Source organism: Eumetopias jubatus, unplaced genomic scaffold (assembly GCF_037043125.1).
Source record: "Eumetopias jubatus isolate StellerSeaLion01/CBP00866 unplaced genomic scaffold, mEumJub1_p1.0 scaffold_1, whole genome shotgun sequence".
Taxonomy (NCBI): domain Eukaryota; kingdom Metazoa; phylum Chordata; class Mammalia; order Carnivora; family Otariidae; genus Eumetopias; species Eumetopias jubatus.
In genome coordinates this window covers 149,517,033-149,533,480 of record NW_028274807.1, presented here as the reverse complement: position 1 = coordinate 149,533,480, position 16,448 = coordinate 149,517,033, and the positions used below count along the sequence as shown (strand labels likewise).

The window sequence follows — 16,448 nt, the reverse complement described above, 5'->3', positions numbered from 1 at the left end:
TATTTTACCTACCACATGGACTTTAGATTTTTTATTATTATCCACTGCTCCCTGAGGCTGTTTTTTTTTTTTTTAGTCCATTTTCTCTCTGTTGTTTATTTTTTATTTTATTATATTTTTTGGGGGTTGTCAAATTTTATATCAAGACAATGTTTAACAATATACATATACACCCTTTTAAGTACAGGAAGAGATAATTCTGTCTGCTTGGAGAAACAAAGGAGCAAGTTGGAATTCACTGACAGCTTTATTTATTTATATTATGTTACGTTAGTCACTGTACAGTACATCATGAGTTTTTGATGTAGTGTTTCATGATTCATTGTTTGTGCATAACACCCAGTGCTCCACGCAGAACGTGCCCTCTTGAATACCCATCACCAGGCTAACCCATCCCCCCACCCACCTCCCCTCTAGAACCCTGTTTGTTTCTCAGAGTCCATCGTCTCTCATGGTTCGTCTCTCCCTCCGATTCCCCCCCTCAGTTTTCCCTCCCTTCCCCTAATGCCCTCCATGCTGTTCCTTATGTTCCACAAGTAAGTGAAACCATAGGTCAAGTAAACTGTTGATCTTGTCCTCAGGACTGAATTTATCCTCTGTCATCTCTCTTGTTGAGCCTATCCAACACATTTTCATTTTGGAAATTGCATATTTCAGTTGTATACATAATTTCCATTTGGTAGTTTTTTTTTTTAATACTATTTCTTTGCTGAAATTTTCTATTTTTTTTAGGAGAATTCTTAATTGTTTATTGAAGTATTTTTATGATGACAGCTTTAAAATTCTTGTCAGATAATTCCAGATTGTGGTTCATTTTGGTGTTGGCATCAGTATGATTCTCTTTCTTATTCATGTGTGTTTTTCCTCACTCTTGGTGTGTGATTTTTAAAAAAAATTTTATCCTGGACATCTAAGATATTAATGTGAGGAGAGTCTTTATCCTGCTTAAATCTTCTATTTTAGTAGGCAATAACTCTATTTAGGTTTAGTGTGTAGGTTCTGGCCTGCTTTTGGGAGCTGTGTATTTCCTATGATAATTTAGTTTTCAGAGCTCTTGCAGTGCTATTCTCTTTATTATTCTGGCAACACAGGAGCTCCTGCTTGATCTCTACAGGTGTTGCCTGGGCTGACTGGTAGGTGTGGGTCCCCATCTCTGCTACTGCTAAGGGCAGATTGGCTGGACATTGCCCCACGTGTGGCAAATCTGGCCTACTGCATCTGGGGATGGGGTGGAGACCCTGCTGATGCCAGTGTTGTAGTGAATTGGGGTCCCCTGCTATCCTAGATAGGGACTGGGGAGTCCTGGGGAGGGTCTGTCTCCCTTCTAGGTCTCTGCTAAGCTTCCCCTTTTATAGTCCTTTGGCCAGAAAGCAAGATTTTCTCATTTGTTTGTCTATCTGTGTTGGTGGTTCTGGGTTGTAGGCTGTTCATGGATATGTGGGACATAAGAGGAAAACCCAGTGAACTCACAGCGGTGCTTTTCCTCACATCCCAAGGCCCCTAGCTCATCTACCTTCTTTCCACCTGTCAGGGTCATTGTATGATTGTCTGTCAAATTATTTCTAGGGTATTCAGTTCTATTTAGAGGAGAGGAACAGGGAAATGCGAGCCTGTGCCATCATACTCTAGAATTGGAACTGTAGCCGTTTTGATTTTTCCTCCCTTCTGGTGTTATTAGCAATTCTGTGAAATGGTCAAGGCTTTGGCTTTTATTGACACCCTACTTTTTAGGATGTTATGTGTTGCTGAGTGTAGGAACAAGGTAAGAATTATTCTCTTGTTTATTTTATTTTATTATTTATTTTTCTTTTTAGAGAGAGAGCAAGTGCACGAGCTGGGGGGGAGGGGGAGAGGGAGCGAGAACATCTTAAATGGAGCCCAGTGCGGGGCTCAGTCTCACAATGAGATCAGGACCTGAGCTTAAATCAAGAGTCCGATGTTTAACCGACTGTGTCACCCAGGCACCCCGAATTATTTTTGTGTTTAAATTGTGTGGGAATTACATAAAAAAGTGCTCAAAATTGCTCGGCATCAGGGAAATCCAAATCAAAACCTCAGTGAGATATTACTTCACACCAGTCAGAATGGCTAAAATTAACAAGTCAGGAAATGACAGATGTTGGCGGGGATGTGGAGAAAGGGGAACCCTCCTACACTGTTGGTGGGAATGCAAGCTGGTGCAGCCACTCTTGAAAACAGTATGGAGGTTCCTCAAAAAGTTGAAAATAGAGCTACCATACGATCCAGCAATTACGCTACTGGGTATTTACCCCAAAGATAGAAATGTAGGGATCTGAAGAGGTACGTGTACCCCGATGTTTATAGCAGCAATGTCCACAATAGCCAAACTGTGGAAAGAGCCAAGATGTCCATCGACACATGAATGGATAAAGAAGATGTGGTGTGTGTGTGTGTGTGTGTGTGTGTGTGTGTGTGTGTGTGTGTATGTATAATGGAATATTATGCAGCCATCAAAAGGAATGAGATCTTGCCATTTGCAATGACGTGGATGGAACTGGAGGGTGTTATGCTGAGCGAAATAAGTCAATCAGAGAAAGACATGTATCATATGACCTCACTGATATGAGGAGTTCTTAATCTCAGGAAACAAACTGAGGGTTGCTGGAGTGGTCGGGGGTGGGAGGGATGGGAGGGATGGGGTGGCTGGGTGATAGACATTGGGGAGGGTATGTGCTGTGGTGAGTGCTGTTAATTGTGCAAGACTGTTGAATCACAGATCTGTACCTCTGAAACAAATAATACAGTATATGTTAAAAAAAAAGCAGGAGGGGAAGAATGAAAGGGGGGAATTTGGAAGGGGAGACGAACCATAAGAGACGATGGACTCTGAAAAACAAACTGAGGGTTCTAGAGGGGAGGGGGGTGGGAGGATGGGTTAGCCTGGTGATGGGTATTAAAGAGGGCACGTTCTGCGTGGAGCACTGGGTGTTGTACGCAAACAATGAATCATGGATCACTACATCAAAAACTAATGATGTAATGTATGGTGATTAACATAACAATAAAAAAGACCTAAGCAAGAAAAAAAATTTTTTTTTACCTGCTAGTTTCAGCATTCCCACAAAAAAAAATTGTGTGGGAATTAGAAATGTCATGTTCTTATCTATTCATCTATTTACTCATTTATGTATTTATCTTTAGGTAGTGGAGCAACGGCTGTGGTCCAAGCAGCATATTGTGCCCCTAAGAAGGAGAAAGTGGCAATCAAACGGATAAACCTTGAGAAATGTCAAACTAGCATGGATGAACTCCTGGTATGCACATCTCATATTTTTTATGTGGGAATTATACTCCTATGTGTGTTCATGTTAGAGTGGGAAATAACTTGGAATTTTTGATTACTTTTCTAAAAAAAAAAAAAAAGGTGTTGTGATTTGCTCATCAAGTAATGCTTATTGTAAAATTTATAAAAATCCAGGTAAATAGAAAAAAATTAGTTGTAATCCTCCCATTCTGAGATTAACACTTGCTATATAGTTTTTCAGACTGTGCACATTTAAATGTCTTTGTATTTTTATGATAATGTAATCATTTGTGCTTTTCATTGAAAAATTTATCAAATACTTTCTGTCTATAAATATGAATTAATATGCCTTTCAGTATGTGTGTAGTATTCCGTTGCATAGGTAGACCACATTTTATTTTTTAAAGATTTTTATTTTATTTATTTATTTGAGAGAGAATGAGATAGACAGAGAGCGTGAGAAGGGGGAGGGTCCGAGGGAGAAGCAGACTCACTGCTGAGCCGGGAGCCTGATGTGGGACTCGATCCCGGGACTCCAGGATCATGACCTGAGCCAAAGGCAGTTGCTTAACCAACTGAGCCACCCAGGCGCCCGGTAGACCACATTTTATTTAACCTATTTCTCATGTTGGACAATTACCTTTTTCCTCTTTTTTATTGTTTTAAACAATGCTTCTTCTCTCTTTCCTGAAACTAGTATCATGCAATTGTGATACCTGGTCAAATGGAATATGCTTTAAAAGGCTTTGGCCTCCCAGGAACATGGTACCAATCTGCATTCTGACCACTGATGCACGATGAGAGGTAGAAGGTGGCATTGCCTTTTCCAAAAGCTAGGGAAAAAAGAAAGAGAGTCTCAGGGATTAATAGCTGCAAGAAATGTTCTGTGGAATTAAAAGCTAGACACACAGGGATTGTTTTGTACTTCTTTTATGAGCCATGACACCCAGAGTTGTTTGAAGTGTGCAGTAAGTGCTCAGTAAAGGACATGAGATAGATTCTCAAATCATTTAGCTTTGTAAATCCTCAGTTTCTTTGGCTTAAAATGGAAATAATAACATCTGCTTTGTGTACCTCATGAGGTTTTTCTTTCCTTTTTTAAAATTTTTTAAAAAAGATTTTACTTATTTATTTATTTAGAGAGTGGGAGGAGGGGCAGAGGAAGAGAGAGAATCTCAAGCAGACTCCATGCTGAGTGTAGAGCCTGAAGCTGGGCTTGATCTCACAAGCCTGAGATCATGACCTAAGCCAAAATCAAGAGTTGGATGCTTAACTGAGTGAGCCACCCAGGCGCCCCCTTAATGAGGTTTTTCTTGAGGATGAAATGATCCAGTACTTGAAAAGTATAAACTGCCATACAAATAGGAACTAATGTTACTTTATTAAGTATTTCTTTTATTAAGTATTTCTTTAAGGTCATGTACACCTAGTGATAGAGAGGCAGGAGTTAGCACTGGGATGATCTGACGCTCCAGAAGTCTTTGTTCTCAGGTTGGATTTAATTTCTGGTGGAGCCTGTACTGAGTATTAGGGAATACTGGAATAAAAGGAAATGAGATAATAGAATTACGCATTGAACTTTTAGCAAATTAAACAAATGCATCTCTTCAGGAGTTGGTAATGTGTGAGCAGAAGCTAAAGAAGAAAGTTGCTAGAGTGGTCTTGGGCCTCTTTGGTGAGAGAATATACACTTGAAAGGAGATGCTGATGGAAATCCTAGGTAGTGATCTTGGATTTATAGATGCCCACAACCCCTTAGAGCATCATTTGGGTATTTGAACTGCAGTGATTATAAAAGAAGGCTGTAAATTGTAAACTAATTGTTTTGAGGAAAAACAGAATTTTTAACCTACATATTAAGACTGGAATTTGAGAAGCCCAGTATGAATTTGTATCATTTGCCAGTTATTTTACATAACCGATAAGGATAGCATAAAGGTGAATGAAAGTCTTATTTATTACCTCATGACTAAAGAAATGGAGGTTCAAAGTTTAAATAACTTGACTGTGCTCACATGATGGTAACAGCAAACATCGATAGGCACTTAAGCATACTTTACCCTCATAAACGCCTCCATGAGACAGGTGGTAGCTCCATTTTAGATGAAGGAAGTAAATCATATAATAAGTGACAGTCTGGTTTAAAAATCAGGTCTTTCTGAGTGAAGTCTGTTCTATTTCATGTAATAGTAACTAAGTATAATCTTGGTTCAAAAGTAGAAAGAGCATCTGTTTTCAGATATTTGACATCTTGAAAATAATATTTGTGTTATTACACTAGGGCCTTACTTGTAGAGGAATGCAAATTTGGTATAGCTTAGTAAAAGAAAAAAAATAAATTAGACCTCCATAATTTTGCCCACATAGTCCAATAAGCTTTACATTAAAATATAGTATTTATATATTTGGCAGATAAGTAAGGGGGGGAAGTGACTTTTAGTAAAACAAATTTGTTTAAAAAATTTATTTATGTGAGAGAGGGAGAGAGAGCAGGAGTGGTGGGGAAGGGCTGAGGTAGAGGGACAAGCCAACTCGGTGCTGAGCACAGAGCCCCATGCGGGGCTCCATCCCAGGACCCTGGGATCATGACCTGAGCTGAAGGCAGACGCTTAACCGACTGAGCCACCAAGGCGCCCTTTTAGTAAAGCAAATTTAAAATAATTGGCCTTTTTGGAGGGCAAACAAGTGAGATCCCACTAAAGTCTGAAGAAACATTGGGAATATAAAGAGGGCTGGATTTGTTTGTGGTGTTTGTAGTGTCAGGGACCTGAGATCTGAGTGAGAAGGGCTCCATTTCTAAGAGATAAGAAGCCCTTTAGTTTATCTTAGAAAATCTATTAGATCAGCATACCACACTTGTGGTGTCATGATTTTAAATTTGTTTTCGAAATGGTCTCTAATGTAGAAAGGGTGCTATAGAACCAGGTTCTAGGTGTGTATCCTGTGTGACAGTTATTAGTGAGGAGGCAGTATATTGCTCCTTTCTCTTGTCAAAATGTTTTCTTGTCTGACAACCTTTGCTAAGTGTGATGGGAAAATCAGCTGTCAAATCTTACTACATTTATTTTTTCTGGAGATGTTACTCACAGGCACATTAGGCAGTGTTTTGAGCTTTTTCTCTTCTCTGGTAGATGCTAGGACTAGATTCATTGGCCAGACAGCGGAGGGGAACATGAAGAGGCTTAAAATGTCTTTCCTTCTACTGGGAGGCTCACAGTCCAGTTGAATGAAGAGTTAAGGCTCTTGTCTCCTGTTTAAGGCCGAGCATGACAGATGCCTAGGAGAGGTGTCAAATACTGTGAAGTAAGGGGAGGAGGCATGCTCCTCGTTACAAAGATGGAGGCCTCTGTGGAGATTTTTGTGTTCTGGCCCACCAGGGCTGGGGATGCTTTGAACAGACAGAGATAGAAACCCTACCAGGCAGGGGTTTAGAATTAGGGAAGAATTCGTTTTTATGTATATATTTGTAAATACTAATATAACTGAAACAACATTTTCATAAAACAATTCTTAATTATATTCTGTGGAATGCACTCTGATTTTCTATTTCTTTTTTGTTTCTAACTTTATCTGCTTAGTTTGTGTCATGGCCCATGTGGGTTGCAACCCATGGTTTGAGGTACACAGGGCCACACAAAGAAGTATTAGGACTTTAAACTCAGGCAGTGACAGTGATAAGGGAAAGGAATACACATTCCCTAGACATTTTATAGATGGAAGAATTGTTAGTTTTATTTATTTATTTATTTTTTGGTGGGCAGCAAAGCAAGGTTTATTGAGCGATAGATAGCAAAGTGATAGCACAAAGCTCCCGAGGAGGGAGGGGACCCAAGAGGGTTGCCCGAATTGTTAATTTTCGAATGAACATTCCATGAGGGCAGGGACTTTATTGTGTTCAGTCAGTATGAATGAGTAAATTAACATTACTTGGGGACCAACTGAATGGTGTGAAGTGGAGGAAAACTGCTTGTGTTGGGGTAGTTAGAAAACCAGGAGTAAATGTTAGAAATCAAGATGAACGAGTTCCAGGAAAGAATGAAAAGTCATTGTTAAGCAATGCTTGAGAAAGCTTCAGGTGGAGAACAGAGAAGTCCACACAAAAGCTCTGGCAGCAGCAGGTAACAGGACTTTCAAGAAAGCACTTTCAGTAGGACGGATGGAATTCACTCCGATGTGGGAGGGAGCTACTGGGAAATTTGAGTCAGAGTGAATATAGCACTCTTGCAAAGCACTTATATTTATTTTTGCTTTTGAAAGGAGAGGGAAAAGGATAACTCCAAGGGGAGTTAAGATAAAGGAACTCTATCCCCCCACCTTTAAAGAAATAGAAGAGAAGGAAAGAAATATTTAAGGCCCTTTCAGTTTGAATTTGATAGTCTCCTGTTAGAGGACCCTTGGTGGTTCCCCCTCTCAGGGTAGAACTGAAAACCCTTAGCTTCACTTTTAAGACATTGGACCGTTCGACCCCAATTCTATGTGTGTGAATTGTCACCCTCTATCTCCCCTCCCCTATTCCAGTTGGTCACTAAGTCCTATGGTTTATACCTCTTCAGTATACCTCTTGACTCCTTCCTTTCTTTCCATTCATATAGCCATGTATTTTTAATTTATTTTTATTATTTTTTAAGATTTTTATTTATTTATTTGACAGAGAGAAAGAGCACAAGCAGGAGCGGCAGGCAGTGGGAGAGGGAGAAGCAGGCTTCCCGCTGAGCAGGGAGCCTGATGCAGGGCTCCATCCCAGGACCCTGGGATCACGACCTGAGCCGAAGGCAGGTGCTTAACTGACTGAGCCACCCAGGCACCCCGCCATGTATTTTTTAAAAACTATTTTGAGGTAGTTTTAAACTTCTAGAAGAGTTGCAAAAGAAGTACAGAAAGTTCCCAAATGCTGTTCACCCATCTTCTCCTAACAGTAACATGACCGCAGTGTGATTATCCAAACTGAGTGATTACTTATCAGTTTTCAGGCCACCGTCATCCCTCACCCAGGTCATAGCAACAGTTCAACAGTGTCTTTGCTTCTAGTCTTGCCTTCTCTCATTTATTTTCTATATTGCAGCCATAGTGATTTTTATGAAACAATATAGTTAAACCTTTGATGCCTTCCCTTTGCTGTTAGGATGAAGCCTAAATTCTGGAACACAGTTACACGGTCCTTTATGATACGGTCCCATGTGATTAAGCAGTCAAACCCATAAAATCTAGTTACCTTTCCTGTGTCAGTGTAGTAAAACTTCTTACAGGAAGCCTTCCCTGAGGATCATTCCTATTTTCTGATAATTTGCCTCTCCAGTAAATTCATGTAGTATCTGGTACTTCTCCTATCCAACTGTTTATCATTGTCTGTTGTTAATATTTGTCTGATATCTTCACCAGACTATAGGTTTCTTGAGGGCTCACCATTATAGTCAAGCACCCAGCACTGTGCCTGGCACATAGTAGGCACCTGGTAGATATCTGTTGAAACCATGAACCACTTACCCTAGACAGGTGTACTCATTGCATCCTAAAATATGTCTTGCATATTTCATCTTTTTTTTTTGTAATTATGTGTGCCTTTCACCTTACACTGCTGTAATTTCCCCATATTCTGCAGAACTAAACCTGATTCCCACCTCCCCTGAGAGGACTACTTGCCTACCTTCACTGTTCTTTCCAGTGAATTCTTGTAGTATTTACTGTTTTTACTACTCATTGGCAATATATGTTGTCATGTATTCCTTCTCATATGTATTTCTCTTATCTCTTGTAATCTTGTATAACTATGTTAACAGGGAGGTGTGTAGTTTTACTAGTTTTTAGTATAGAAGACTGTGCTGGTGACCTTGGGGGTTGCAAAGATGTGTATGACAAGATCGTTGCTATAAAGGAATTCACATTCAAGTAGAGAAGATGAGAAAAGAAAAACTACTGTTCGTGGAGCACTGCTTTTGAATCAGATTATGGGCAACTTTTACACAATTGATTTTTACTGTACAAATACCAAGGTCATAGGGCAAGTAAAATACTTGAATAAGTAAAGAGTTGTATAAAGTACTATAGGATTTAATTCATTCAGTAAATATTTATTGCAGGTGTACTGGGTGCCAGGCACAGTGATAAGTGCCAGGAATACAGAGTCTTAGCTTTCATTGAGCTTCAAGTTTTGTGAAGGATACAGAAAAATAAGCAATTACGGTATAATATGATGAGTTCTGCCGTGTTTAAGGAATGCACCTTTTTTCATGGATTTTTTTTAATTCCAGTACAATTAACATACAGTGTTGTATTAGTGTCAGGTGTACAGTATAATGATTCAGCAGTTCTGTGCATCACTCAGTGCTCCTCACGGTATGTGTTCTCTTATTCCCTTTATCTCCCACCCCCCCAATTACCCTCTGGCAACCACCATTTTATTCTCTGTATTTAAGAGTCTGGTTTTTTGTCTCTTTATTTTCTTTGTTTTGTATCTTAAGTGCCACATATGAGTGAAATCATACGGTATTTGTCTTCCTCTGACTTAATCTCACTTAATGTTATACCCTCTAGGTCCATCCATGTTGCAAATGGCAGTATGTCATTCTTTTTTATGACTGAGTAATAGTCCAGTCTGTGTGTGTGTGTGTGTGTGTGTGTGTGTGCGTGCTTGCATTTAGGGATCCACTTTCAAGTACTTGCTTTATGGAGTTCTCAGTCCACCGGGGAGGGACAGATAAATGTCCACTACATATATGCCGTGATGTAAAGAGATACACAGGGAGTTTGGAAACCAAGAGACACCTAACTCAACTTGGGGAGCTGGTGAAATTGATATTTTGGCTAGGTCAGAAGGAAGAATTAGCATAAAATTTTTAGTCAGGGTAAAATAATGAGGGAAGTATATTTGAGGTAGAGGGAACAACAGCTTTAATATCCATGGTTAGAAGAAGCATGCTCACCTGAGGTTTATTGCAGCTGGGTCGTAGGGGGTTTGTAGGGGTAGGGCAGTGACGGAGTAGGATTGAGACTAGAGAGGTAAGCAGGGCCCCGATCACTCAGGGCTCTATAAATCCCTTTATCACACCCAAGCTAATAAATTCATAACCTGAGGTCGAGTAAGCCTAGATGGAGCTCAGGTTTCTTCTTTGGACTTAGTTTCTGACCTTGCCATTTCAGGACATTTCTCATTAGAGTGAGAATTGTTAATTATTTCACCAAAATGGGAAGAAACAGTATTTTCGAAGTAAAACAAAACCCACAAACCAAAAAGCACCCTCTACCTGAATAGACATTTTTCCAAAGAAGACATCCAGATGGCCAACAGATACATGAAAAGGTGCTCAACATCACTCATCATCAGGGAAATGCAAATCAAAACCACAATGAGGTATCAACTCACACCCGTCAGAATGGCTAAAATCAAAAAGAAAAATAACAAGTGTTGGCGAGGATGTGGAGAAAAGGGAACTTTCGTGCACTATTGGTGGGAATGTAAATTGGTGCAGCCACTGTAGAAAACGTATGGAGGCACCTCAAAAAATTAAAAATAGAACTACCATATGATCCAGTAATTCCACTACTGGATATTTACCCAAAGAAAATGAAAACACTAATTTGAAAAGATATTTGCACCCCTATGTTTATTGCCATAGCCAAGATATGGAGGCAACCCAAGTGTCCATCTGTAGGTGAACAGATTTAAAAAGATGTGATTTTACACACACACACGCACACACGCGCACACGCGCACACACACACACAGTGGAATACTACTCAGCCATAAAAAGAATGGAATCTTGCCATTTGTGACAACATGGATGGGCCTAGAGGGTATTATGCTAAGTGAAGTAAGACAGAGAAAGACAAATACCATACAGTTTCTCTTACATGTGGAATCTAAGAAAACAAGTGAACAAAGGAAAAACAGACTATTAAATACAGAGAACAGTCTCACTGCCATGGGCTGGGGAGATGGTAGGGACAGATAAAGGGGGTTAAAAGATAAAAACTTACAGTTACAAAGTAAGTCACGAACATGGACAGCATGGGGAATATAGTCAATATCATAATAATGTTGTATGGTGATAGATGGTGACTACACTTGTGAGCAGTGAGTAATACATAGAATTGTCAAATCACTCTGTTGTATTCCTAAAACTAATACAACATTGTATGTCGACTGTACTTCAATAATAAAAGTAAATTAAAAAAATAAAGTGGGGCGCCTGGGTGGCTCTGTTGGTTAAGTGTCAAAAACAAACACCACCCTCTGTTTATGAGTAATTATTCTCTGTGGCTGTAAAACCAGATTTCCCAAGAGTTTTTTCCAAGGGCACCTTGAAGAAAAACATGTGTCCTGGTGGAGGCCTCTGGTGCTATGTAAGGCTGTGATAAATGGTGCATGTTTCTAGTTTCAAAGATTAAGGGTGGAATGAGCAGTCAGAATGGACTGAGGGAAACTGAGGAGTTTTTTGGTTTAACTATCCTCCAAAAGCTCAGAGCCATGGAGATCTCGCAAATATAGTCTTGGGATTTTCAAATCTGAATTCACTAACTTGTAGTGTTGTTTGAGGCTTTCATCTAATAAATTATCATGTTTTCTCTTTGTAGAAAGAAATTCAAGCCATGAGTCAGTGCCATCATCCTAATATTGTGTCTTACTACACGTCTTTTGTGGTAAAAGATGAGCTGTGGCTAGTCATGAAGCTGCTAAGTGGAGGTGAGTAGAGTACAATGAAATGCTAACTTCCATTGGTTGGAAAGTTACTAAAAATATTCTTTTTTATCCTGGTTTGGTGTTCGTGGACATTTGCATTTGAGGAGATACTGAAAATATAGTATCTGCTAAAGATGCTAGTGTATGAGCTGAGACAGATTTCACACGTTGCATTTGCTTGCCATGTCTCTTAAATCTCTCTTAATCTGTGATGATTCCCTCCAGCTTCCTCTGTTCCCTGACAGAAACTTGTTGAAGGTTCTGGTCTGAAGGGTCTGAGAATGACTGTCTTGTAGAATGACCCACATTTTGGATTTATCTGCTTATTTCTTCCTGGTGATATTTAACTTGATTTGTATTCCCTTGTTTCTTGCAAATTGAAAATTGGATCTAAAGGCTTGATTAGATTTAAGTTAAAAGTTTTTGGACAATATTCTGTGGGTAATGCTGTGTGTTCAAACACCAGGAAGTATTTGCTCTCTTGTTATGTCTTTAATGGTGATGTTACTTTTGATTGCTTAAGGTTTTGACAGCCAGGCCTCACCATGGAAAGGTTAACTTTTTTTCCCTTTGCAGCTAGCAAGTAATCTGTGAGGTGATACTTGGGCACTGTGAGTATCCAGTTCCCCACCTAAGTCTTTCTTTTTTTTTTTTTTTAAGATTTTATTTATTTGAGAGAGAACATAAGCGGGGGGGAGGGGGGCGGGCAGAGGGAGAAGCAGGCTTCCTGCTGAGCAGGGAGTCCGCCACAGGGCTTGACCCCAGGACTGTGGGATCATGACCTGAGCCGAAGGCAGATGCTTAACCGACCGAACCACCCAGGCACCCCCCCGACCTAAGTCTTTCATTTAATGATTTTAGCATGTACTCACAATCCTTGTTTGAATCAATGATTCTGTCAAGGGTGGCAGAGTGGTGACTTACTGCATCCTTTCTTTTACACTTATAAACTAGCATTCTTCTGTGTAAAGGAGCTTTACCTCATTAAATAGGACTCTTTGATTAATCTGTATTGTAGTTCCTACTAAAAATGGAAGATAAATAATTGATTCTTTTTTTTTAAGTACCAATTTTCAGAGTAAAAAGTTGGTTTAATATTCACCTCCAACAGTAACAAGTGAGAGGGTTTGGTTTTTTTTTCTTTTTCCTTTTTGGTAAGGCTTTCATTTTTTTGAATGTCATTACATAGACACAAAGAATTTTATATATTTAGTGACTTTCTCAGTTTTACTCTATTTTTCTGATGCTCAGATTGTCCAAAAGTTTGTCAGTGGGTCTCCCTTTAAGCTTACTCTTGTGTCCTTTTGACAAGAATCCTTTAGTCTTTGGTTACTTCCTAGTTTTTTGGTTCAAGATTTCCTAGGGTCACATTTATATTGCTTTTCCCAGACCCAGAATCAGCCAGTACTCTAAGGGGTTCTGATCCTTGTTAGGAGAAAGGCATTTAGAGAGCATAACTGGGATGATGGGGATGTTCATTGCTACTATGTTGTCATCACTTCAAGTTGTAAGAACTTGGAAAGACAGTGTATTAAAAATTACAATTTGGAATTAGTATTTCTAGTTCAAGTTTAACATTACAGACTTTTAAAACTTTTTAAAAATTATACTTGAATCTCTTTTCTCTTACACAGAAAATTTTGATCCCCAATATTAACATAATTAATTATGGTACTTTATCCTGCAGTATGTATACAATTATTTCTGCTCAAGCCCTTACAATAAAATGTAAGTATTGCTGATTGCCGACAGCAGGCCATTGTCATGTATAGATTGAACGTTTTGTTACGGTTACCTGAAGGCCCAGCCCATCATGCAGTAAATTAGACATTTTGCCAAGGCATGGATTTGGATCATGTAACAAGATTGGGAGGACCACCCACCTTCCCATCACTGTGCTTCTTGGTTTTTGTTTGCATATGTATTTTGTGTGGGAGCATAATTTTCCATTTTAGAATTGATAATATTGTACTTTAGTGAACACCTTACTTCCCCAAAGAGGCCGTAAAGGAAAGAGAATAGGCTCTAGAATTAATTCCACCTTTCCTACTTAACAGGTTTATGTCATTTAAACTCTCTGAACCTGTTACCTTTCTGTCAAATGGTGATACCCCTCTATATTTTAGGGTATTGGGGTGTAGTAAATGAGATGACGTATGTCAGGCATCTGTCATTTTGCTGACATGTAGATGCACAAGAAATTTAGCCATTAATAATAATCCCTTGTTATTTGATGCTTTTCAGTGTAGCCAGAATCACCTTTTTGTTTCAATCCCATTAGTGACACACTGGAGAAACTGGATGGCTTTGTTAAAGGCCCTGTTCATATGATGGTTGGAATCCTTGCTAACACCAACCACCTTTCAAGATGGTGGTCAAGCATGGTTCTTTCAGTATGGACAGATATGGGAATATTAGGTAATACTGTATCTTTCATTATTGATCACCTATAGCATAATTTTCTTTATTTGTAATTTACAAAAATGTATAATACAAAGTTTTTAATGTTTTGCTAACAAGTCCTCTGATGAATAGGAATACATTGTCTTGCTTTATTTCTTCATCCATACCTGTATGCCACCCCATCCTTTCTGCTACTCCTAAGCAGAATGAATATATTTTTTAAAGAATCCCTGTTTTTCTCTCAGGCAGTATGTATCCTGATCTTAGAAGGAGCGGGACATGTAGCTGGGTGGGATGTCTTAAATGTACCTCTCTGTCCCTCCTGGTCTTAGGTTTCCTGGGACAGTGCCCAATTTTTCCAGCCCTGGGACTCAGCACATTCCTGGAGGATAATTTTCAAACATGTTCCAGCCATTAACTCTCTTTTTAGTTATATTTCCATGAGTCAACATAATCTTACATCTAAACCTTTTAAGATAATAAGAATTGACATCCTTTTTTAGGTAAATGAAGCCTTGCTTTTTTAGTTATAAAGTGAGTAAACATTTAAATTGAAGAGATACATTAAACACTTTTTAGAAAACAAAAGTTAGAACTAAGCACAACTGTAAAATATTTTTAAAATATGGAGAAACTGCCAAGATCTAGAGCTCAGTTAAAATTCCGTTTATCAAATACTTATTGATCACCAGTACTTTGGTGAATCATACTGTTAGTTCCTTGCTCTTATGAGCTTCATAGCTAATAAGGAAGAGTTACAGTTAAATAATTATAAGTATGTAGAGGACCAGGAAGAAGTACCAGGTGCCATGGGAACAGGTACCAGGAGAATGTAACCTTACTGAGGGAGAATGGATACGGTGGGGTTAACAAAGTCTTCCCTCAGGAGGTGATGTTCAGCTGAGACCTGGAGAATAGGTCATAATTAGCCAGGTGAAGTGGGAGGTGGGGTGGTATCAAGGGAAAGATGGGGGAAGTGATCCAGATAGAGGAAACACTGCAGAGAAGGTTCTGGAGGCAGGATGGAGGAATATGGTGTGAACTGATCGGGACCTACACTTGGAGCTGAAAGAGTAAGAGGAGAAGACCATTGATAAGGAGGGGCTTCCTTTGAGTAATTAAATAATACAAATAACCACAATTAACAGAAGTATGTTTAGGTGACCTCCTTTCACATCAACTTTTTTAGCCAAAATATTTAAAACAAAAGCATACTTTTCATTCAGCAACATTGCACTGATGTATAATTTAATAAACTAATTAAATCGTAAACTGAATTGCAACTCTCACTCTTACACCTATCAGGCAGGTGGACATCATGGTTAAAGTAAGTTTAGATTCATTGTGTCACTATTGTAGTCATTTCTTATTGCTTCTTTGTTGTGATATTCCTCTGTGAATTAAACTCTGATACTGAATATTGGAATTTATTAGCATAGGAAGTTAATCTCCGAAATTAGAAGCAGTTCTGATCTAAGTAGTTATTTCTGCAATTTATTAGCACCAAACTGCAGTTTAAGAGTTTTAGAAATCAAAGTAATTAAGAAAGTTTCTGAAAGGAGAAGAGAGGATTACCTGTAGGACTTAGAGGCATGAATTGTGGCATTGAAGAAACCTCACTTAAATTCACTCTCTTAGTGAATTATTTTGTTGTTTAGGAATGCTCTCAACTTTGTCATCTTCCAAGACATAAAAAGTATGGGAACTTCTTTAAGCAGGACCCAGGTAAAATACCTGGTATTCATAATAGTGACCAATTTTGGTTGTTCAAGCAACAGTGAAGGGGCACGTCTGTTTGAAATGGAATACTCAGCCCAAGCAAATTTTGTGGCCTTTGAAACCTTCCATGGCTCAGGAAGACACAAACAAAACCCAGTGGCTAAATACTGGTTAAAGCTTCTTGGCAGAAATTCTAGTAACCAAAATGAGCTAATTTTGGATACAAAGAGTGTTTTTTCATAAACGTAAACTGAAGAAATGAACATGTTGACTGAGTAATTTGAGCTGTAATTATGAGACTAACAAGTGTCTAAACCAGCAGCTGTTCTACCACTTTTTCAATATTATTTTAATATTTAGAAATGATTTTCTTGGGCAGTTAAA

At 38.9% G+C, this 16,448-nt stretch overlaps 1 protein-coding gene across 2 annotated transcripts in view; it reads left to right on the top strand.

Annotated features, from left to right (window-relative positions):
- The window catches only part of OXSR1 (oxidative stress responsive kinase 1), a 93,328-nt gene that overhangs the window by 15,942 nt on the left and 60,938 nt on the right, over positions 1-16,448 (top strand). The window contains exons 2-3 of one of the 2 annotated variants that reach the window (XM_028107061.2): positions 3,163-3,275; positions 11,837-11,945. In XM_028107061.2, coding sequence (XP_027962862.1) covers positions 3,163-3,275; positions 11,837-11,945 — 222 coding nt within the window. Of the gene's footprint in view, positions 1-3,162; positions 3,276-11,836; positions 11,946-14,251; positions 14,361-16,448 lie in introns of those variants that run through there. The other variant, XM_028107062.2, reaches the window with a different exon arrangement.